Source organism: Astatotilapia calliptera, chromosome 8, assembly GCF_900246225.1.
Source record: "Astatotilapia calliptera chromosome 8, fAstCal1.2, whole genome shotgun sequence".
Taxonomy (NCBI): Eukaryota; Metazoa; Chordata; class Actinopteri; order Cichliformes; family Cichlidae; genus Astatotilapia; species Astatotilapia calliptera.
The window spans coordinates 22,365,277-22,390,970 of record NC_039309.1 but is presented as its reverse complement, the minus strand read 5'-3'; the positions used below and the strand labels follow the sequence as shown (position 1 = coordinate 22,390,970).

Genomic DNA, 25,694 nt, shown 5'->3' with positions numbered 1-25,694 from the left:
AAAGTTAACTTGTAATGACAATATAACAGTAGAAAGTGTACAGAGGCTGGAGCAACAGTTTTTGTTTCACAGTACAGAAAGACTAAAGCTTTTTCATATTTGAGAAGATATTTTCATGTCCCATAAGATCCAGCACTATCTGTAATTAATGATTTGGAAGTATTATGCCATGTTGAATAAGGAGAGCAGTTTTATTGTTCGTTTGTCTTTCACTTCCTGTTGTTTTCTGGTTAGGTGAATTTGTTTGATTTTGTTTGTTTGTCTGATTAGGATATAGAGCTATTCTGTTTCCATGCACTGGCTGTCAATAATGCCCAAAGGAGGGTTGACGCCCCCTGCTGAGGCCAGTGGATACAACAAAACTGAAAAGCTGGCAGGACATGCTTCAAGAGCTCTACACACCTCTGGTTTCAGGAGCCAAGCTGCCAAATTCAACTGTATGTGTTCCACTTGGAGTCTGAGGATATCTACATTAGCACTGCAGCCACTTCAAAGTGAATCATATTTATTCATATGGGTCAAATTTATTTTCAGCTGAGAGTGTCAGAAAACTTGTGAAGAGGTTTCATGCTCAATTTAACCTCAACTGACTTCTTCATCATGAACATTTGGGATTCCCCCCCCCCCCTAAATTGTGGGTTTGCGTGGTGACACTGGGTTAACCGGCAAAGCTGTTCCGCCATCATGATACCGTTTATGTCCTTGATATCCACCGTGGCCTGGGCCTCCAGCAGCAGAGACAGCAGCTCGATGGTCCCCGTTAGAGCTGCATGATGCAGGGCCGAGAAGCTGCGAGAGGAGACAGAGGAAAAACATGAAGACAAGACAGATCAAGAGTAGGGACAGGTGAGGGCATGAGAGAGTTAGAAATCATCCTGTTGCCTTTACAGTGAGACCTTTTGCAAAAAAAACAGTAAACTGATGTGTATGTGTGTGGTCACATCAAACCTGATCTAATTCTGATAAAGTGGGTGTGACGGTTTATGTGTGTGTATAATTTGAAAATGTGTGAGTGTGTTTGTTCATCACAGCTTCAGAGATAAAATCTAAGTGTTTGTCTCTGGGTGTCTGTCAGGTCACGATATAGATGACTAAGGGAGAAATTAAAGACATAAATTCTTTGGTGATGAGTTTTGCTTTTTCTGGGGGGACAGAAACACAGTGAACACTCCACAGTTGAAGCTGTGACACACTCGTCTGACATGGGGATTAAATATCTGCTTCATTCATGCTTTCAGGTGATTTGTCACAGCCTGATGCAGTCATTGCAAAACAAAACTTACGTAGTCACAACAGATAATTTTTTACCGATACCTCACATTAAGCAACAGGTTCATGCAGATCTGACACACAGCTTCCTGGCACACAAAGTGACCCACAGACTTTCATGTCAAAAGGTTGAACTTTACATCATTAAAAGGCAGAAAATGTCCAGGTTTCAAAACGTTCAGTTCAGAACAAATAGATGACCTATGTCCCATCTTCTATCCAAGATGTGTATTTAGAAACATCGATATAAACTATTATTATAAACTATAATATATACATTCCTTTGATCCAGAGTTATTAGGTACAGTTAGCTTTAAAGAGGCCAGGTACACCAAAAAAAGAAAACAAGACGAAACTTGAGTTGTAAGGTCTTTTAGAGTTTAGACCAGACCCGAAGCTCCGACTGTATCTGCAGACTGTGAGATGGCGTATCTTATCACTCACGTTATTCAGATGTCTCCTCAGCACACATATACCACCATTTATTCTTTCACATTCCTGTCTACTCATCTTGAGTCATCAGTTACGGTGACTTTCTACAAACACGTCTGAAAATGTCCTCCTGGGATAATTTTGACTTGGTGACAGCAGACGATTTGTTCACCTTCTGCACTCGTCTTGTCGCAGTCGTGCATGTTTGATTTCAGCACCCCTATTGTATGTCACCTCCCACACACTGAACTGACCTTGCATGTAGACACACGCAGCGGGTCTAAGTCAACACAGAATCACATCACACGTAGACTGAGACTCAAACTGCAGTCTGGAAAGGGAGATTCTTTGCGTGTTTTAAGGCCTACTGAAATAAAACTACAAAAGTACATCTGAAGGGAAAAACAGTAAACGTCTTACATAAAATGTGCATTCTTGAAGCATATCTACACAGGATGAACAGAAGAGCCAAACTGAATCAAAAGCGGTTACTTTATACCAAAAAATCTAAATAATAAAAGAGTACAATACTGACTCACAGCTGCCCTAATGGGAGCAGTTTATTTGTCTGCAAATGTATTCAAACAAGACTAAAACATATGTAACCAACCAACACTGGCTGATCACAGAAGTATAACCAGGCAACACGTGGACACAGTGGAGCACGGACATCATTTCATATTTTCATATTCTTTTTGCTTAAAGATGACATAGAAATAGGCCTTAAAAATATCTACACAGTGCAGTCAGGACAGTGGTGCAACAATGGCACCGCGTCTTCCAGCTCCATGAAAGCCAATTCTGAATGCTACATCATAAGAAGTTAGGCTAATGTTGGCACCATTGTCCTATCTATACTATTTGGAACACGGCTCATCAGGTAGCAAAGATGCTTTATTTCTCTGCCTTCATAACTTCCTGCTGCCTCAGCCACACTAAAGGAAAAAAAGCTGGTAACCATCATGGGACCATGAAAAGTGATTGCATTTAAGTTTGGCTGTCTGGGATCACCTGTAACTAGTTACAACGATTAACTGGTCACCCAGAGAGCATGCAGCACCCTCAACCCCTGGGACAGCAGTTTAGGTCACAAGGTGACTGCAAAGGTAACCTGTCTCCAAACTATCTCGGTTGGACAGCTTGCCAACACACTGCGATCAGTCACTGTGCCAAGGAGCAACTCGTCTGCTCCATCATTTATTTCTCCAAGTCGAGACACAATGAGTTACTAATGTTTGTGGCATTCAATTTTGTATAAATTACACTAAGTTTAACACAGAAAAGCACTCAGAAAACCTTATTGTGCATCTCATATGTGAGTAAATGCCGCTAAGTGTTCGTTAAAATTCAAGGGGAGATCAAATGTATCAAAACAAATGCATAATCCGCTGGATGGCTCAAATCTGTAAGTGTATTGCCAAAAGTTTTGGTTCTGTCTCTTACTCTTTACTCAACTCTCAATTCTCACTCAGAGTGTTTTGAGCCAAACTCCACATATTCCTTCTCTGCAATAATACTTAAAATGAAGATAAGATTTTTCATTGAAACAGAGCAAAACTGAGCTAAACAGAGCAAGCTGAAGAAGAGAGGAGGCAAATCCCAAAACACACACACACAATGATATAGTACACCTTGTTTTCCTTTCTTTTCCAGTGTTTTAGGCTTTTAGTTTCATTTATACACAGAGATCAGCACACAATGAAAGCAGCTTTGTGTGTCTTTTCTCAGCAGTGCACACACACAAAGCAACATTCACATTTCTTTCCCTTCCCTTCCTCAATAGGTGCTAGTGCATAACAAATATCTCTTGCTGGAATAATGTCTGAATGTTAAGTTAAAGATTAGCCAAATCAATATGGGCAATATTCCCTGTCCTATTCTTTCCTGTTCAGACACTCAACAGTAAATGCAACAACACAAACGGTTTAATATATAGAATCATCCCTATAGTACTGTTTAGTGAGTTGTGCCACTTAACTTCAATAATTAACACCGACAGGTGTCCAACTTGGTAGATGACACAGGATGCAAACTAACATGTCACTCTATGTACTCTATATGTCCCTCTATAACATGTCACCCTATGTACTCTATGTGTCGCTCTATAACATGTCACTCTATGTACTCTATATGTCGCTCTATAACATGTCACTCTATGTACTCTATATGTCCCTCTATAACATGTCACCCTATGTACTCTATGTGTCGCTCTATAACATGTCACTCTATGTACTCTATATGTCCCTCTATAACATGTCACCCTATGTACTCTATATGTCGCTCTATAACATGTGACTCTATGTACTCTATATGTCGCTCTATAACATGTCACTCTATGTACTCTATATGTCGCTCTATAACATGTCACTCTATGTACTCTATATGTCCCTCTATAACATGTCACTCTATGTACTCTATATGTCCCTCTATAACATGTCACTCTATGTACTCTATATGTCCCTCTATAACATGTCACTCTATGTACTCTATATGTCCCTCTATAACATGTCACCCTATGTACTCTATATGTCCCTCTATAACATGTCACTCTATGTACTCTATATGTCGCTCTATAACATGTCACTCTATGTACTCTATATATCGCTCTATAACATGTCACTCTATGTACTCTATATGTCCCTCTATAACATGTCACTCTATGTACTCTATATGTCCCTCTATAACATGTCACTCTATGTACTCTATATGTCCCTCTATAACATGTCACCCTATGTACTCTATATGTCGCTCTATAACATGTCACTCTTCTTTCAGTATCCTGCTCTGTTTGCACACTATCTGTACGCTAAATTTAACAACTGTATTGTACTCTGCTCTGTAGCTATTGTCCATGATGTAAACATGTAAAAATTGTGTTTTCTGTTCTGTGTCCTGTTCTTTTTGTGTATGCGTGTTTTTTTGCTGCTGATACAACCAAATTTCCCCTTGTGGGACAATTAAAGGATTATTCTATTCTATCTACTCTATTCTACCTCCAGACATATATGCATGAGACCTCCCCTCCAAAAAAACATGAAAATGAAAATAAATAAATAATAAATAAATAAATGTTTTGTGTCAGTCAGCATCTCATACATGTCACCAATGACACATAGATTTCATGTTAATATGGAGGAATAGTAATAAAGCAACTCGTGCTCCACCTCAGTCTCAGTTCTCAGAGCAACACAGTCCCCGGCATTTTCAGAGTTCATCCTTCTATCATAAACATATTCAGTTTTCCTCAGCCTCTTCTTATTGTTTTCATTTTTAGTTTGTCAATACGCTGACAGTGGCAAGCCTGCCCCTGGCTCTGTACCGCACTGCAGCTGTGATGCAAACAGAAACAGTGAGCAACAGATTTGAGGTTTTTCACATTTAATTATGGTACATTTAGTTGGTACTTATATGCAATAAACATATTGCATATAAGTGCCAACTTAACCCTATTCATTCATAAGCTGATAATCCATCTTAACACAGTTTTATTTCTGATTCATCGCCATCATGATGCACCAAAGTCACTTTGAAGGCAGCAACTGAATAGGAGCGGTCTCAGACCTGATGCAACCACTTCGACTGGATATGGTTGCAATAATGTTGCTCGGTGGTCTCCAGTCACTGTTTTCCGTAGAGTGTCTGTAGCCTTAAACTGCAGGAATAAAGGTAACATCTTCTATAAACCTCTGAAAGAAGTCAGAATGAATCTAAGTGAATATAAAGAATCATTTTACTCCAAGCTCTAACAGACATTATCGGAAAACAAAGAGTGAGGTAAAAACTGAAGGACACTCTGTCAGCACATGCGTGTGATTCTACTGTGAGTCATTCTGTGAAGACTGAACACAATCTGCACATCAATCAAGAAACAATGACTCTTCCATTGCATTCCACTGACTCAGCTTCGTGTTCATCTCTCGCTGAGACGCACATAAACACGTACACACATGCACGCCTCTTACCCATCTGAGTCTTGGTAGTTGATGTTGAGCCTCTTGGTAGAGCCCAGCAGCTCTGGAAAAAGACAGACATGGACAAAATGACAAGAGGGTCAAAAACAGGTCATTGCCGACATATTTGATTCTATTTGTTTTTATTCAGAGCGCTCTGCCAATCCCTCAAACCTGTGTGTGCCTTCAAAATGTTTCTCTTTCCTCTGCACTTCTCTCTGTCGTCACTCCCTTTATCAAACAACGTGACATCCCTGACAGGATGGAGAGCTTTCCTCGCCTCCCGTTGCCTCACCCTTCCCCATCTCACAGCGAGTCTGACACCCTCACAGCAGCCAAATGATTCAACCTTGCAGAAATGTATGATTTGCCCTCATTTACATCGGCATCTTATCACAGCTCTTTAAAATTGAGAGTGACAGCTTAAAAAACTCGAGCATGCACGGATAAAAGATATACTTGGTGCAAATATACCAGTTCAGTCTTCCTAACTGACTACAGGTTGTTGTTGTTTTGTTCCCCACTCTCCTCGGAAGAGACAGTGCTTCTTATTCCATGTCTCACTCATTCATTCAGCACTCCAAGACAGACTACACTGCAATGATCTTTTGTCTTGCAATCATCCTGACTCACAACAACTGAGGTGAACTCAAATTGAAGAGTAGTTGCCAACAAACAGGTTTAGCGGTTATGAAATAAATACATTTTATTCAGGAACCTTTAAAAAGTTTGATAAAATATCAAAGTCAGACCTTTCAGTGTGACAGAACTAAATCTTGTACGTGCATATTTCTCTTTTCTTTAACTATCCAACTCACATCTTACATCATCCCAATGCTTCACTCCACCCTTAATGCCACATTTTAACTAATACCAAACTACACTCCGATAGCAAATATAATCCATCTTCAGCATCTAAAAAGAAATGAAAATGCTCCTCACATAGCTCTATTGTTTCTCATCCTACAGCAGAGACTGGCAAAGTAAAGGCTCCACTGTCTACCAAGGACCCACACAGGAACCAGATTACCAGGCCCTCTAAATCAGCACCATTCATCTGAGTCAATTCCTTTCATTGTGTTTTCCCACACAGGTGTGGAAAATCACATGTGACTGTGTGTGTGTGTCTGTAGAGGTGTGCAGAAGTGTGGAAAACTTGTTGCACTTGTAGAAACACTGCCAGCATCAACTCAACAGTCCACTGTTTCTACAGCTATGATTACAGCTGACATGTTGATCATTGCAAACTGTGACATCCACCCTTGCTGCAACCATTTTTATTAGTGCTTGAGCCAAATAGCAGACTGCAGACGGATGGATAACAGGTTTCATCGCTTTAAAAAATGACTGCATTGTTGATGAACACGGTATAGATTAGGGATGTGTGCGACAACACAATTAGTCATTGTTATCACTATTTGGTACCAGTCGTTTAGTGTAACTGTTAACATTTTAATTGTGATTAATGGTTTCAAATGCCTTTGTCTGAGTTTTTGACATTGTCCTATTCAAGGTTCACAAATGTAACTCAATGTCTGAGTGTTTCTTAGTTTTAGACGAGCTGGTTAGCCTCATTTTTTTCCTCATGTAGTCGACTAAGAAATTAGTTGCCAGGAACATCCCCAGGTCTGAAAACTGAACCCAAGGAAGTGCATTTGGACTTGACCTCAAAATTCTTTAACTTTTTGGTAGGCCACTGTTCACCACTGTTAAAAGGTTTCTCCATTTGTGGATAATGGCTTTTATCGTGGTTCGCTGGAGTCTGGCCACTGCTACCCCTCAGCCTCCTAAACGATAGACCTATGGAGCAATGATTAAATATTATTTCTGTCTTTCTTTCTGATATATTGATTTTCCAGTCCACAAAAGTCATCAAGAGAAAATGACTTGGATTTAGATTTTTAAAGTGACACAATCCTGTAATGACTCGTGTGTAAAACTTAAGTTCGTTAATGATCCAATTTAACCTTTACAGACTTATGCGGGTCAATTTGGGTAACTTCTAGGAAACTTCAGTGAATTCAGTGGATAAATTAGAAATTCTCACTTCATGTGAGGAAATCAGTAAGAGTGTTTGAACACTTGTGCATAGAGAATAAATACAGTCACGCCTAACGTTGCTGTGTTCATTTTACAGCAGTTCCAGGCCTTTTGTAGAGCTGATGTTGCTGAAGACATACATAAAAACAAGAGTCCAAAGACACAAAAAGGCACATTGATAATTAGACAGAGGGGCTGGGCTCAGTGCCAAAGCGGGGTCTGAGATGTCCCAGCCACCAGGAAAGAACAGAGCCTTTCAGGAGTTCTAGTTACAACATGAGTTGGAATTCCTAACATAGCACGCCCACCATGAAATCCTACATGTTAGCTCTCTATGAACTGTGGCCTCCCGACTTTTCTGCCCTAGCTCTTTATCTCTTTACACAAAAGCAGCAAGGGCCTCCTTTTCACATTAGCATACATCCAATTAGCAGCATCTTGACTCAACGTCATTCCTAAGAGTTGGTAACAAGGGATGTAGTAAATCTCTAATATTGTGTTTTCTTGCAGAGATGGAGAAATGACGGGGTCTGCTCTCCTCTGAAAGCTGATGTGTATAGACCAAATGAAAAGATTAAACACTAAGATATGAGACGATGTTGATGTGAACACTCTCTGCCAGAACAAAGAGCCAAAAAAAAAAACCCCAACCCACAGTGCTGTGTTTTGATAGCATCACCAGATGCATTAGCAGTTTGCAAAACTACTGTTGCTCAAGCATCCCGGACAGAAAAAACGGATCTCGACTCTGATGTGGAGAGAATGCAGATGAAGGAAGAGGAACAATCAGAAGAGATGAGATGAGCAGGAGGAGAAATGAGTTTCAGGTAATATGAGGGGGAAGTTTCTTTTTAGTGTATATGTATGTGTGAGGTGAAAGAAAACATGTAAATGAGTTGTGGAAAGTCTTGCTGCAAGATCAGACGAGTACGGCTGTGAACCCTCTTTATGTTGGGAAAAACCTGCTGGAAATATATAAATCAAAAAGAAAGAGCAGAAAAAAAGCTGGCCTGCTTATTTTTGTCTCCTTCAACAAGACTGGAGCTGACAGAGATCCGTGTTGGTTTAGTTTATACAGCTGCAAAACTCTGTTTAAAATGGCTTTGATCATCATCTACTTGCGTAAAAAATAAATGCATAAAGCCAAAATACACACTTGTGTATAAAGGCCTACTGTTTATCTCTGTCTCTATGCTGGCAAGAGATAACTCGTTGATGGCAACAACCAGAACCTTCATTTAAAAAAATTACTAAAATGCTGCAGTTTTCCTCCAGGTCCCAAGAGTGTGTCATTATACACTACACTGTCTATGAGCTACACACATTAGCCATATAAAAGATGGAAGCATGAAGTCATCCACTGATTTCTTAAATCCCATTTTGAAGCCTTGATATTAGCATTTTCACCATCTCTGCTCCATAAAACTAGACTTGAGGAAGCAGCGCGTCTGACTGCAAAACCGCAAGCTCACTGGGTAATGACTTGTGATCGAAAAATAATTATTCATTGAGCCAATGAAACACAGTATGACCAAGACTTCTAAAACAGACAATTTTGTAGTCAATATGACCCACAAGCATGACAAATCCCATAAACTCAATAGGAAAGAGTACATTTGTATTGCCAAATGGTGGCCTTCAGATAGAATAAAGATTTGAGGGATGTTCGCATTGGCTTAATTCTTCTCACTTGGAAATAACATCATGTTTTATGCTGTTTGTTGCCATTTTGTACACTGTACAAGAAAATAGCAAGTACTGCTACCTAACTAATTCGTTTTTCTTCATTTTTACATTTTAAGCAAGCAGCAGCAAGTACTAAGGTGCAACTCTGCAATGTAATATGTCAGATAGCCAATTATGTAATTTGTAGTGTCTGTATTTTCAGTATGATATCAGAAAGACAGAAAAGTCTTTTAAATGCCTTTTGACAAAAACATAGCATTAATCCCAGTGTTTACTTGCAAGCTAGTCTCTTTGGAATGTCATTATAGTTTTCCCTCTATATCTGGAAAACAGTCCATGGACTTATCCCACAGAATATGCAAACCCAATTACACCCTAACCGACTTCTCATTTACAACAGCAGAGAAGGACACTTGATTTAGGAGTTGTGGGCTGGGACAACCGCCCCCACCATGGGTTGTGGTAAAGACCTCATCAAGGGAAACACTTATCTGAGGAGCACATCCATCTAAGTGCACTGATTACTGAGAGAGTAAATACAGTCCCCAAAACCAAACCACCAAGGGAGAGCAGAGACTAACCCTGCTTTACTCTGGCTCCATAATGTATGTATGCATAAAGGCAAAAAAGCTGAAAAAAGCGTTATTTTTTGACACAACAGTGACAAAATATGATGCAGTACTGCAACTTAAACCACCCAAAAGTACAGTCATTCAAATAAACTCATCTTTAAACACTTGTACTTTTCATAGATGTGTGGCCTTGTTTGTGGATAAAAATGGTAGAAAAAATGACGATGGCGGTAGATAATATATTAGAGTGTGTAACAATAGAAATTAGTATGGGAAAAGAGAAAAATGTCATTGTAAGCTGTATATATAGAACACCAGGTTCTAATATTGAAATTTTTAAGGAGTGGGTAGATAAAACATTCATTAGGACAAATCAAAAAGTCATGTTCATTTGTGGGGATTTTAACATAGATCTACTAAATCCAAACAAGCAGAGAGCGACAGAGGAATTTATTAATACAATGTATAGCTTGGGACTTTTTCCAGTGATCACTAAGCCCAGCAGGATTACAGCACAGTCGGCAACCCTAATAGACAATATATTTACTAATGAAATAGAAAATAGAACCATAAGTGGTCTCCTAATTAATGACATCAGTGATCATCTACCTGTTTTTATAGTGTATAACAGCAATTACAGGAAGGTTAAACAGCAAAACACAATAAAATATGCTGTATAAGGAAAAAAATATTGATAAAGCTTATGAGATTTTTTTAGGAAAATTTAAACTGTTATATAATAGTCATTGCCCAGTAAAGAAATATAGTAAAAAACAAAAATATGCAGAGTGCCCATGGATTACAAAAGGATTGCAAAATGCATGTAAGAAGAAAAATACCTTATACAGAGAATTTATATTGAACAGAAGTACAGAAGCTGAAAATAAATACAAGAAATATAAAAATAAATTAACGAGTATTTTAAGGTCATGTAAAAAGGAATACTATGAAAAATTACTGATTATGAATAAAAATAATATTAAAGGGATCTGGAAAACATTAAATACCATCATCAAAAAGGGCTCGGGGCAGGCAGACTATCCTTCGTATTTCGCAAATAATGATAGAAATATTACTAATATGAGAGATGTGGTAAATGAGTTCAATAAATTCTTTGTAAGTGTTGGGCCAGACTTGGCTGAAACAATTCCTGATATAACAGATTCTGTAGAGAAAGAAACTAGACTCATTGACCGCAATCCTCATTCAATGTTCTTAACGGTGGTGGAAGAAATGGAAATCATTGATATTGTTGGGAAATCACAAACAAAAAACTCTACAGACTCTGACGACATTGATATGGAAATCGTTAAGAGAGTGATAGAGGGCATTTCCAAACCCTTAACACACATTTGCAATTTGTCCTTACAAACTGGTACATTCCCAAAACAAATGAAAACAGCTAAAGTAACACCACTGTTTAAAAATGGTGACAGACACCAATTCACAAATTATAGGCCTGTCTCTCTACTTTCTCAATTTTCAAAAATACTGGAAAAAGTCTTTAGTAATAGACTTGACAAATTTATAGATAAACACAAAATAATAATGGATAGTCAGTATGGTTTCAGATCAAATAGATCAACATCATTGGCATTAATGGAACTGATCGAAAATATCACCAACAATATAGATAAAAGACAATGTATAGTTAGTGTATTCATTGACCTAAAAAAAGCTTTTGACACAATTAATCATGACATATTACTTGATAAACTGGAGTACTGTGGCATTAGAGGAGTGGTGCTAGAGTGGGTAAGGAGTTATTTGAGAGACAGGCAGCAATTTGTGAAAATTGGTGAATATCAATCAGAGTGTATGGACATTGTTTGTGGAGTTCCGCAGGGGTCAGTATTGGGACCAAAGCTGTTTATCCTCTATATCAATGATATATGCAGAACATCAGATATACTACAGTTTATTCTATTTGCAGATGATACAAATATTTTTTGTACTGGAGAGAACTTACAGCAGCTTTTGGAAATTGTCACACAAGAAATGATTAAACTGAAAACATGGTTTGATAGAAATAAGCTATCATTAAATTTGGAAAAAACTACATTTATGTTATTCGGAAATTGTAAAAAAGATGCAGGAGCAAAATGATTAGTAAACAATGTTGAAATAGAGCAAGTTTCGGATACAAAATTTCTGGGTGTGATAATAGATAACAAAATCTGCTGGAAACCTCACATAAAGCATATACAAGCCAAACTGTCAAGAAGCATCTCCGTACTAAGTAAAGTTAAATATTTTTTGCCTTCCAAATCACTCCGGGTACTTTATTGTTCACTTATATTGCCATATTTGGAATACTGTGTGGAAATTTGGGGAAACACATATAAAACTGCACTTCAACCAATATGTAAAATTAAAAAAAAAGTAATCAGGATGATTAATAAAGCAGGATTTAGAGACCATACTAACATCATGTTTTTGAAATTAAAAATACTGAAGTTTATGGATCTTATAAAATATAAAACTGCAAAAATTATGTACAAGGCCAGATACAATATGTTACCAGGAAATATACAGAGGATGTTCTATGACAGAGAAGGAGACTATGAATTGAGGGGGAAATTGAATCTAAGGATTCTTAAAGCACGGTCAAAGGTTAAAACCTTTTGTGTCACTATTTATGGGGTAAAACTGTGGAATAGTTTTACTATAGATCTACAGCAATGCTCAGGAATTAGTAAGTTCATGAAAATACTTCGAAAACTGATTTTGGAAGAATATGATACCGATAAAAATGATCACCCATTGTAAGTATAAAAATATCAAATTATATCCAAATTATATCAATCACGGTAGCCAAGTTTATATAGGTTCTCCTCGTGTATCGTGTGGAGTATGTGATGATGGGAAATAGGTGAATTATGTGGGATCAATAAGATGTTGAGCAGGGGTAGGAATTAATAAGTATGTTCATACTTCTTCCTACTCCTTTTCAGACCAAACATTGTTACATTATGTCAGACGATTTTGTTTGATTTCATTATATATTTTTTGTTTATCTGAACACATACATGTGTGTGTGTATATCTACATATATATTCGTATCTGTAAATGAAAATATATGTAGTGTGTATATATTGTTTTTTGTTTTATATGTCTGAAACAAATAAAGATACAATACAATACAATACAATACAATAGATGAGGAACTTGCATATTTTTACTTGAATTGAATTCCTGGCGGCGCAGTTTCTCTTCTAGACTGTTCCCCTACTATTGCTGGGATAAATACACTTACCAGTTACACACCAGAGGATCGCTGTAGTAAAATGATGCTATCAGCAAGTGGAAAAGTTGAATCTTTCTGCCATATTGTTCAAAACTCTTTCCAAAGTTATTACTAGTTTCACCTCAGATTTTACTAAATATCCTCATTCAGCTTGACATTTCATTCAATTTGAAACTTCAAATTTGGAATTGACCAAAGTGTCACTGTGTGTCCATTTAATATGCCTCAGAGAACAGCAGCTTGTCAGGTGTAATAAGGTATAATCCTGCAAAGGCATAGCTCCACAGCCCAGCATGTAATGCATATTAATGCAGCTGGCTGAGCAGAGGAATATACATCTGCCTGCACAGACAAACAAGCCCTACAGCAAGAGCACCATGAGTCTTTAAATACATAACTGAGTGGCAGCCAAATGGGGTTTCCTAGCAGACTAACACCTGCAACAGAACACCTTTTGTTTTACCCCCAGTTGTGCAGGGACGCAATGTAGCACATGAGCTGTGACTGAAAATGAGAACTGCATGTTCAAGTGAGTTGCAGAGCTTACTAAAACTACTCATTAAAGACAGGACCGTAAACAGCACACGGCACACACCCGAGGGCATGCACATACACCAAACTTGCAAAGTGACACACTTTGGCTTCATCAATTCTTTATCAATTGCTCCAGCGCTGTATCGCTTGCTATAAGAATAAGCGCTTGAACTGGGTCTTGAGAAAAACCCTTAATATCAAAACAGCTCCGGGCTGCATTATCCAATAAATTTGCTCCATTGTTAAAAATGAAGAAAGTAATCTCCCATGGTGCTGCTGGCAACTAGGTCAGACACACTCAATATTCTCTGCCAATAAGCCAGTATGGAAATGAAACAGATCTGTTGTGCAGCGTGCACATGAACCAGTGTGAATGTACACAGGAGACATGCGCACAGCTGTACATTTCATATTACATAACATGTCAACCTTGCACCCTAGCAACTAAACACTTTACATACCATTCAAATCATGTTTACCCAAGTCACTTTGCTGCCCCTCCTTCATTTTTCATGCATTCTTCCACAATTATAAGACCCGAAGCTCTGTTAGACTGTTTTAAAAATAACAAAAATATTGGTCTTGGAGGAATGATTACTTCCTGGGTGTACTTTGGTAGTACTTTTGTATTCTCTAGTGAATCACCATACTCTGAGATCAGGTTTTAAGGTTTGAATTACCTCTGAATGACAAAACGTCATCTTGTTTTGAACCAAACACAGTGAATTTCTTGTTCACTTGTGAGAAGCACATAAGTAAACACTAGCATTACGAGTACATTGTGTACCTATCTGCTTGGGTGGAATAGAAAAAACCCATAATCAGTACCTATGCTTTGAAAGAGGCTATAATTTTTGTGAAAATGAACCTGATAGCTACACAAATATATCCAGCACAATACGCTTTAAATGTAACCTTAAAGGAATTGATCCAATACACAGGCGATGGACAAGTGTGCTCTCAGACATACATAACTGCTGTATGTGGTTAGGTGTGTGTCCCCCACATGGCTTGTGGCAAACTGCAAACGGGACTTCTTATGGTTTTCTGTTAACAATGGCTTTCTTCTTGCCACTCTTCCATAAAGGAAGGGCAGTTATGGAGCTGTTTTGCAAAGAAGAATGGGCAAGGATTTCAGTCTCTAGATGTGCAAAGCTGGTAGAGACAGACCCTAAAAGACTGGCAGCTGTAACTGCAGCAAAAGGTGGTTCTACAAAGTACTGACTCAGGGGGCTGAATAATTACGCACACCCCACTTTGCAGTTATTTATTTGTAAAAAATGTTTGGAATCATGTATGATTTTCGTTCCACTTCTCACGTGTGCACCACTTTGTGTTGGTCTTTCACCTGGAATTCCAATAAAATTGATTCATGTTTGTGGCTGTAATGTGACAAAATGTGGAAAAGTTCAAGGGGCCGAATACTTTTGCAAGCCACTGTAGTAATCTCTGGATTGTAGGGGGAAATTGTTCCTTGGACATGCTAAAAGGATGCAGGAGCAGTGGCTTAATTTCAGTTAAAATAGGTCAGTGGACATTCTTGCTCCTTGTGCTATGGTTTGGGTTCAGTTAACAACCCTATATAAGGTATATGATATTTCATTTCCATGAAGTACCATAATTTAGCCACTAATACAGAATGCTAATACATTACACCTCTCTAAATTATCAGTCTGGTTACACAAACACATCACGGCAATCACAGATTATTTTCTCTCTTATGAAAGCAACGATTGCAACTGGCCTCCCATATCAATGGCGCAGCCACGACTAGAAGGATTTTACAAAGCAACATTATTTAAGTAATGTAATCTTGTTTACATAGGATAAATCTGCTTCCTAGTAAGGTTGACCTTCCGGATATGTTGCTCTGACAGCCAATCCAACAACTGTTTCAAAGTAGCAAGAAGCTGGGATCACACCGACAATTTAATCCAGCTAAAACGTTAATCCACAAATGGAGAACAGATATACCACTGAAGAGGCAAAGGAAGAGCCACATACCAGGATTGAAACACCTCTTAATAACAAAAAACATTATGATAGATCGACTAAGGAGACATTCCTTTCTCTTTCTTTTGTCTTCACTGAGTGGCGAGGCAGTCATTCCAAATACTAGAGGAAATATGAGACCGGTCACCAAAGGTTCACCAGCCTGGAAAACTTTTGTGTATTGCTTGCACAACTTGTGCTGGCTCATAACCTCATAATCAGCTCTTTGATGATGTGGAGTTGTCTAAGGAGTCTGCTGTGTGCACCCGTTTTTGCAAATCGTATTTATTTTTTAATTGTATGCTCTATATTTGGTTTATTTCATTTGTACTTGGGTTACAGCCTCGAAGGTAACTTACCTGGGTCATTTGTTGTGTATTTACTGTTATCAAGCAAAGACACAAAGTACAGTTTGAATGACTCATCTTCCACCAGCTGTTTGCTCACTCCACTTTCAAAATCGTGCCAGCAGCACAGCCTTGAGGCTTTTTCCAATCCAGCTGCTGAGGTGTAAAAAACAAAAATCAATTGACCATGAGCTACTGACCCCCTCCACTAAGTTAACTATCAAATGATTATTGAACTTGCAGCTACAGCTACATGAAGCCCGACTCTACTACACAGATGGAAAAGCTGTAATATTTCTTTCTAGCTTAAGAAGAGAGTTCAGTTTGTCCTCTCTGCAAATTAGGCATAAGATCCCAAACTCTTCTTTTAGGACACAAACCAGGACAGAAGCTACAACACCACGGACTGCTCTAATCAAACAAAACGTAACAGCCATGACACAAACCCCATCATCCATACTAATTAACTGACATTTTATTTGCATTGATATTAATCAATATATCAAATAAGCACAGAAGGCATGGGAAAAATTACTATTTCATATGACCTGAATTGCATTTGCAAGCTTAGAGGTAACCTGACTAAAACACAAATGTATCTAAGCTACAATGTGATGCTCACGTTACTATCTCTGCTTCGAGTGCCTATGTAAATATCTTTAAAACAGTTATCAGCATTATTATTATAAAGAAGCGAATCATCTCCACATTCAACTACAGGCAAATATAGAAACAACGTGGGGAAAAGAGTTTTTGACAGCCACTCAAAGCATTTAAGGCACTGGAATAAAGGGATAAAGTTCTAATAATGTTACACTTTAAGTCTCACATCGTAGAAACCTCACATCCTTCTGCATCCTTGTTGGGCTGTTGAGAATCCAGAATTTGAAAAACAACTAAAATGAAAACCTAAAAACATCAGATCCGCTTGTTCTTTCCATGTCACAGATGCCTAACATAGACACACTGATCTGTTCATCCAAGACACTGTTATCCTGTTATCCTGGCAGTTCTTACAATGAACAGAGTACAAAGTCAGCACAGGATGGGATTTTTATTTGCATTCAAATCAGCGGAAGAGACATGAAGAGTTGCAAATGATAAAATGTAAATGAATGTGTTAAAAAGAGAAAAGAATGAGAAAATGAGAGGATCAAAGCAACATAAACAGCGTCTCCTGCTGATGCTCATTAGCTACAAGGTGCATTTGGAAAGTATGCTCCTCGTCCATACACGTTCCAGTAAATAAACACTGAAACACCTCCATGTCAGACAATCACATGTCCTTGTCTATACAAGCACGCAAGTAATTCCACAAAGTCAAACTACGCTGCCTACAGATACAGATTTGTTCTCTTTCATTGCATCACAGATTCATATCCAAACACAAGAAAACTGTTCCAGGGCATGTGGAGGCAGCGACACCGTAGCCACAATCTGAATGCCACAATCATTCACCTGCCTGACTGGCAGCTTGTTCTTTTTAGCAAGAAATACATAATAGACCTGAAGATAGCCCTGAAGATGAGTTCCAATTCCAACTATGTGTTGCCTGGAGCATGTAATAAAAGCCTAGTTGTGCTAGATTAAGTGGTGCTGTCTATTGGAACCACACACATGCTACTTAATTACTTTAGTAATTAAATAGCAATCCTAGACAGGCTATCCCATCTGTCAGGGAAGGAAAGGGGTCAGGATTAATGTGTGTAGAAGAGTAGGTGAACTCCAGAGCTTGTCACACACTACTTGGCTGCCACCCAGCTGTCTGGGTAATAAAGTAGAAGACTGATTAGCCCAGTTAGCCGGTTAGCTAATGGGCTAACTACAGCACCCTGCTGCTGAAGACTCAAAACTAATGAGACGGGACAAAAGTTAAAGAAGTGAAATGCATTCATGTGCTACTACTGGATACTCAAGAACACAGCACACATGTGGCAGTCTGCACAAAGACACTTAATTGCATGCAGACACAGACACTTAGATTCGTTCAAGTCTAACAGACTTCTAATCTGACATTTAGCCAGATGGGTTATCCCTAAATCAAGGTACAGGGATGAGGGAAGTGTAAGTGGGGGTTGTTTTTAGAAAAGACAAGCTGAAACCAAGACTTTTATAGCTAAGCATTAGGTTTGGATTCTTCTGACTTAACTTTGGCATGCTAGAGACATTTCTTGACATACGCACTACACTTCTTTACAATACCTCTAGCAGGAATTATTACATAAAGGTTGTCTGAGCAGATTTTTGCATAGATCTTAGTTGTAGCTATGGAAATTATTGTTCATATTAAAATAGATCTAACTCTATAAGGGTTGTAGCAATGCTAGAGTTTCCAACTTGATGCCGAAACCCAGGAAATACTCGATATTCATTAGCATTTTTAAAGAAAATTCTGACACCATCCTTGTCATTTTTTGAAAAAGTTACATTTTTAATTTTCATCTAATTTAAGACTACATTTTAGAAAGATAGGACTCCGGAGAACAGCAAGTGAGAACGTCTGTAGTGACTGAAAACCCCTCTCTGCTAACTGGACAAATGGAAACCTGTTCACCTGGGGTGTCCAACTCCAGGCCTCAAGGGCCAGTGTCCTGCAGGTTTTAGATGTGTCGTTGATCCAAAACAGCTGGTTTAAATGGTTAAATGAGCTCCTCAATATGTTTTGAAGTTCTGCAGAGGCCTGGTAATGTCTAACCATCTGATTCAGGTGTGTTGACCCAGGGTGAGATCTAAAACCTGCGTACACAGATGGACAAATTTCTGGTACCATAAATTACACTTCAGTTTGCAGCCCTTCACGTCCTCAACCCTGCTCCTCAGGCCTGAACGACTAACATTTAACTATGAACTAACTTCTGATAACTGTGTTGTGCAAATTATTATCTAATCCTACGTTCACTTTTGGTAGCCTTTAGTATTTAGAGTTTTTTGACTGGTGTTTTAGGTATTTTCACACCTAACCTTTGCAGTTAAATATTGTAGTTAAATGTTAGGGTTAGATTGATCTGTACATCTGTAGGTTTAACTTTGTATGTAAAGAGCCAGTTTGACTGTAAACCAGCCCAGAACAAAAAAGAAAACATGTCAAAATGAGATGCAATACTACCAACAGACCTTAAAATAAGACCACAGTATTGACACAATACTTAATGAGACTATACTGTAGGTTTGCTGTGTGATGTGAAAGATGTGAAATCCCCACATTTGTTTAGAAAACTAGTGTTTAGAAATTATATAGTTTTGTAGAAAGGTCATTAATGATTAATCAGTAGGAAGCCTGGTATGAAGTGTGAACTTCTTTTTGTAGTATGAGCAGAATTTTTGAGCAAGCACCCAATCAGAAAGCCCAATTTCTTGCAATAAATTTCACTGTGCTTTTCCGCAGCAGAGAAACAAGTGGTCTCGTTAGCAGCCATAAAAATCTTACAAATCTTACAAATCTCAGTGGAGCGCACATAACTCACAAAATGTCACTGTTTTTATAGTTTTGTGTTAAAAAGTAGTTTGTGCAAAGTGGCAAACTTTCTATACTTCCACCTTCTAAAACATCAAGAATCACAACTTTCTTTAAAATGTAGTTTGTGCAATATTGTCTGATCTTATTTAGAGTACACTGAAAAAGATTAGATCATTTTTCAATAGCTTTTCAGCAATGTAGCTCACAAGCTATTTCTCAGCTTACCTTGACTTGTGCTCTAATACGCTAATATGCTTAAAACAGCTAATGTGTAGACAATATTTTTTGATTGATATTTATTTCCACCTTTTGTTACATGGAATTGTTTTAATAAAATAAAAAGTGACATGTTTAAAAGTCTTTTAGTGTTTCATCAAATTGATTCTGAACATTTAGCCCATGAAAAAGAAAAGCGACTCATCAAATAAACACAGACCTCCAAAGAAGTCAACGTACACATTAAGGCAAGCCTTTTATACCACAAATAATAATAATCACAAATATTATTATTTTGGTCAACTCTTATCTTAGCTATGTGTTAACACTGTTAAAACTTAACGAACTTCATGTAATTTTTTGAACATCAGTCTTTTTACAATGGAATTCTTTCAACTTTAAATAACTGAAACACACAAAAAAACAGCTAACCCCACTAACCCACAGCCCCCATTATGGGTGAAGACGGCCCAGTTAGCAGCCTTGGGAGAGCTGACCGCAAACTGTTACACACTGCACAGAGAGGACCATGTCAGAGAACCTCTGTGATCATGAGCAAGTGCAATTAAATTTTACTTTTTCTACATACAGTGGGGCAAAAAAGTATTTAGTCAGCCACCGATTGTGCAAGTTCCCCCACTTAAAATGATGACAGAGGTCAGTAATTTGCACCAGAGGTACACTTCAACTGTGAGAGACAGAATGTGAAAAAAAAATCCATGAATCCACATGGTATGATTTGTAAAGAATTTATTCGTAAATTAGGGTGGAAAATAAGTATTTGGTCACCTCAAACAAGGAAAATCTCTGGCTCTCACAGACCTGTAACGTCTTCTGTAAGAAGCTTTTCTGTCCCCCACTCGTTACCTGTATGAATGGCACCTGTTTGAACTCATCATCTGTATAAAAGACACCTGTCCACAGCCTCAAACAGTCAGACTCCAAACGCCGCCATGGCCAAGACCAAAGAGCTTTCGAAGGACACCTGGAAAAGTATTGTAGACCTGCACCAGACTGGGAAGAGTGAATCTACAATAGGCAAGCAGCTTGGTGTGAAAAACCAACTGTGGGAGCAATCATCAGAAAATGGAAGACATACAAGACCACTGATAATCTCCCTCGATCTGGGGCTCCACGCAAGATCTCATCCCGTGGGGTCAAAATGATCATGAGAACGGTGAGCAAAGATCCCAGAACCACACGGGGGGACCAGGTGAATGACCTGCAGAGAGCTGGGACCAAAGTAACAAAGGTCACCATCAGTAACACACTACAACGGCAGGGAATCAAATCCCGCAGTGCCAGACGTGTTCCGCTGCTGAAGCCAGTGCATGTCCAGGCCCGTCTGAAGTTTGCCAGAGAGCACATGGATGATACAGCAGAGGATTGGGAGAATGTCATGTGGTCAGATGAAACCAAAGTAGAACTTTTTGGTATAAACTCAACTCGTCGTGTTTGGAGGAAGAAGAATACTGAGTTGCATCCCAAGAACACCATACCTACTGTGAAGCATGGGGGTGGAAACATCATGCTATGGGGCTGTTTTTCTGCCAAGGGGACAGGACGACTGATCCGTGTTAAAGACAGAATGAATGGGGCCATGTATCGTGAGATTTTGAGCCAAAACCTCCTTCCATCAGTGAGAACTTTGAAGATGAAACGAGGCTGGGTCTTCCAACATGTGAATGATCCAAAACACACCGCCCGGGCAACAAAGGAGTGGCTCCGTAAGAAGCATTTGAAAGTCCTGGAGTGGCCTAGCCAGTCTCCAGACCTCAACCCCATAGAAAATCTGTGGCGGGAGTTGAAAGTCCGTGTTGCTCGGCGACAGCCCCAAAACATCACTGCTCTCGAGAAGATCTGCATGGAGGAATGGGCCAAAATACCAGCTACTGTGTGTGCAAACCTGGTAAAGACCTATAGTAAACGTTTGACCTCTGTTATTGCCAACAAAGGTTATGTTACAAAGTATTGAGTTGTATTTTTGTTATTGACCAAATACTTATTTTCCACCCTGATTTACGAATAAATTCTTTACAAATCCTACCATGTGGATTCATGGATTTTTTTTTCACATTCTGTCTCTCACAGTTGAAGTGTACCTCTGGTGCAAATTACTGACCTCTGTCATCATTTTAGGTGGGGGAACTTGCACAATCGGTGGCTGACTAAATACTTCTTTGCCCCACTGTAGATCTTGTTGACCTAAGGCTCTTTAAACATCTTGGCTTGAGCTGAACAAGTCGGAACCATGCTGTTGGACAAACTCAATTTTACACCAATGATCTTTTTTTTCATTATTATGTATAAGGTCTAAATCTATATTAATGTACCCGTGACAGGTCTATACCAATATAGTCAGTGTGTGGAGATTTTTGACCACATGCCTGCCAAAGAACAATCCACCCAACCTCACCTTGGTGATAAATATATATATATATATATTCTAGGGTAAATATATAAATATAGGTTTCACTCTAAGATATAATGGTGGTATAATTTATTGCTGATATTTGGAGATTATTAGCTAAACTAGGGCTGGTCAATTAATCAAAAATGAGTGAAAAACAACCTCTAATTAACATAATCCTGCAACTTGCAGACTTTTTTTGGCATAATATCTGCTGGGTGAGCTATCAGTATATTATATACACATCTAAAAGTGCATGCAATAGCACAGTATACTCTTTTGCCTTTGTGTTGCTGCTCTTTGCCCAACTATAACCTTGTATTTAGTACTTGTGACAAAAGGGTGGGCTGGACCAAGGGTCAAGATAAAAGCAAGCATGTGTTACAATGAAAGACATTATAATCATGGAGGCCTGTGAAAAACCTCTAGTAATAATTTCCAGGGTGAGGCAAACAACACCCACATAAAAATGACTTTACGGGTCAAGCTGTGAATCTGAGTTGCTACCCACAGCCTACAGCCTTCTGTGTATCTATATACACTTTGCTTGCAACAGCTAAGCAAAAAGAAAACGGCTGTGGTGATTCCAGCTAAATTGACTGAGCACCTAACCTGAAGTCAGCAGATGGCTGATCGAGAGAAGAAACCTCCCTTCTCAGCTCATCGTCCATCAAGACAGCCACAGTGCCATCGCTAATCCCCTTCAGGACAAGCCCTCACTGGCAGAGGTCCCTAAACCCAGCACTGAGAGAGATAACGCTGAGAGTAATGCTCATATTCAGACTTTTAACATATCTGACAAATGTTTTGAGATGAATCTTTGAATTTAAAAAAATTGAATCTAGTTAAACCACTGACTGCACCCACTAATAAACAGTTATAGCAGTAGCTGAGGCTGAGAGGCTGGGACACACAGCTCACAGAGGCAATAAAGCTATTATAATATCCTTAGCAGCAGATTACTGTAATTTGTTTCAAAACAGCACTGCTTTTCAGTCGCAACTTACTTAAAAGACATGATGCTTGTTTTGAGCTTCAGTGTTATTTGCACCAGGTCATTATTACCTCGTATGTGTATCGCTAACTAACTCTGAAAAGATATGTAAACAGAACAGCTTTAAAGCAGGATTCAGGTTTCAGCGAGGTCTGTGTGGAGGGCAGGGTGTAACAGCATCACAATATGAAAAACTCCTCACTCAAACTGTTTGGTCAACTAGCTGTCAGCTTCAAAGTGATGCACGACAAGCAAATTAATTCCAGTGTAGGCACAGCTTAAGTTGTACCTGTGTGCCCATTTTGGTCGCCAAACTCCTAAAGAATAACCAAAAGGAGAGAAGAGGAGACATCCTCCTGCACTGTTACAAACTAAGCACTTATCTCTTTGCTGAAAAGCAGACAGTTTATCCATTCTCCCTGTTTTGTCTTTCACTGTATGTCAGGTGCTGTTGCGTTAGTTTGTGTACAAGCTGAGGCTCGTTTGATCTGTGCAAAGGGGAAAAAAATTACACTTGTTGCATCTTAGTTGTGGTCCATTATTTTGAAAACTGTAGTGTTTAGTCCCTTTGCTTTTAGACAGAAATCTGACTCCATTGAGGCACTAGAGCTCATCACACCCACCCATCTGTGTTTCTACCAGATGTATCACAGTGTGTTTTGGAACAATCCCATGATCAGTTCTCTGCTTTGCATCCATTTCTTTTACAAAAGCATTTTTAGGCTGCAGGGAGAAGTAAAAGTGAGACACAGGAACAGCACAGCTCCTACTGTGTCTTACAGTCAGATGAAGGATGGAAAATAACAGTCTAAATATAAAGTAAAAATGGCCAACTATATCTCAGAATTGCTGCATTTGGTAAAAACAATAATCTCATAATTTTAGAGGGAATTAATATGATTGTCAAAAAGATCACATTGTACCCAGTATTTACTGGGTACAATTTAATTTTCTTTAATTAATTTTTTTTAAATGTTTCAAATGTTTAAAAAGGGAAAACAAGGAACACCATAAATGATAAAATAATAATGATAATCATAATAATGAAGACATCCAACCACCTCTGGCCAGGTTACCGGAATAAATCCAACTTTAGCCTTGATAAGATATATTTTGCTGCTGCAGACAAGTATAGAAGATGGAGAGAAGGACTTACAACAAACTGCACCACAAAAGTCTATATTAGAGCATTAATATGATGGAGAGGAATATCTATTATACTGCATTAGGTATGCAGTGTGACAAATTTCACCAATGGTAAATGAACAAGTTCCTTTATAGTGCCTTTCTACTCTATCTGAGCAATCAAAGCGCTTTACACAACTTGCCTCATACATCCATTCGCACAAGCACTTTTCTCTACACTCTTCTATCTAACATTCACACACATTCATACTCAGATGGATGCATCAGAGAGCAACTTGGGGTTATTATCTTGCCCACAGATATTTGCCATGCAGACTGGAGCAGACAGGGATCGAACCACCAACCAGTTTGTAGGTGACCTGCTCTACCACCTTAGCTTCAGCCACCCAAGCAATTGTCAAACTTTTTGAAACTTGAATTCCAGCAGAAATGACCATTTTAATAAGGTTTATTACAATATGTTTAAGTATTTTAGCATGAAACCTGAGTGCCTCTGATGATCCCCTGATTTACTATCCAGCACCAATGGCAACTATCTAATCTAGTATTATCATAGGGAGTTTCAAAGCAGGTCACTAAGAATTCAGATTGATTTGTTCATATCGATAAGCAGTTGTGTAAATGTTAGCTAATTCAGGTCAACATCAGAGAGCTCCCTGCTGCTCCAGGGATCTGCGTAGCTGCTGTCAGACAGTGGAGGCTCTGACAAAAATGACAAACAACTCCATCACTGATATTAAATTGTGAGTCCTGATCCCAGCAAACACAATTTTCAGTCCACTGGTGCAACAGATACACACTTTGTTGAACAGCAATATCACACTCGTGCTCTTGTTGTGCTGGTGGAAAGCATAAAAGTGTGCAAATTCTCCCATCAGGTCTGGTACAGCCTGAAGTTTTACTTAGCACACAAGCAAATGAGTAATGAGAGTATTTTTTTTTCACTACACAAAACCAGAGGATATGCTGCAAAGAATACACGACACTAATACATTTGTAAAACCTAACTGTGTTTAAAAAAAGCATATACCAAATTAAATATTGCACATTAAAACATACTGTTAACATGGATATAAAAAGGTAATTAATTTGATCAATTTAATTCTACTTTTTATATACTCAGATTTACACCTCTGTTAATATACATATTTCTATGCATTCATACACTTGTTTGTCTTCTTTATATATTTTTGTGTCCTTATATAGAGTAGATTGCTTGTTGAACACTTATTCAGTATTTTAGCTAACACTTTACATATGTACAACTTCAGTTTGAAATTTGTAACTGCACATGTAGTTTAACGTGGAGTTTCTAAAAATTACATGAATACTTTCTTTCTCTGATGTCAGTTTAAATGCTGGATTGCTTTCACCTTTTTTTAAATACAAGAAATGAAAGAGT

General features: G+C 38.5%; 1 protein-coding gene across 3 annotated transcripts in view; it reads right to left on the bottom strand.

Moving 5' to 3' along the window:
- LOC113027722 (CASK interacting protein 2) overlaps positions 1 to 25,694 on the bottom strand; it is a 56,169-nt gene that overhangs the window by 25,588 nt on the left and 4,887 nt on the right. For all 3 annotated transcript variants that reach the window (XM_026177451.1, XM_026177452.1, XM_026177453.1), the window contains exons 3-4: positions 5,664 to 5,715; positions 692 to 789 (exon numbers count right to left, since the gene is read on the bottom strand). In XM_026177451.1, the coding sequence (XP_026033236.1) occupies positions 692 to 789; positions 5,664 to 5,715 (150 nt within the window). The remainder of the gene's footprint in view (positions 1 to 691; positions 790 to 5,663; positions 5,716 to 25,694) is intronic.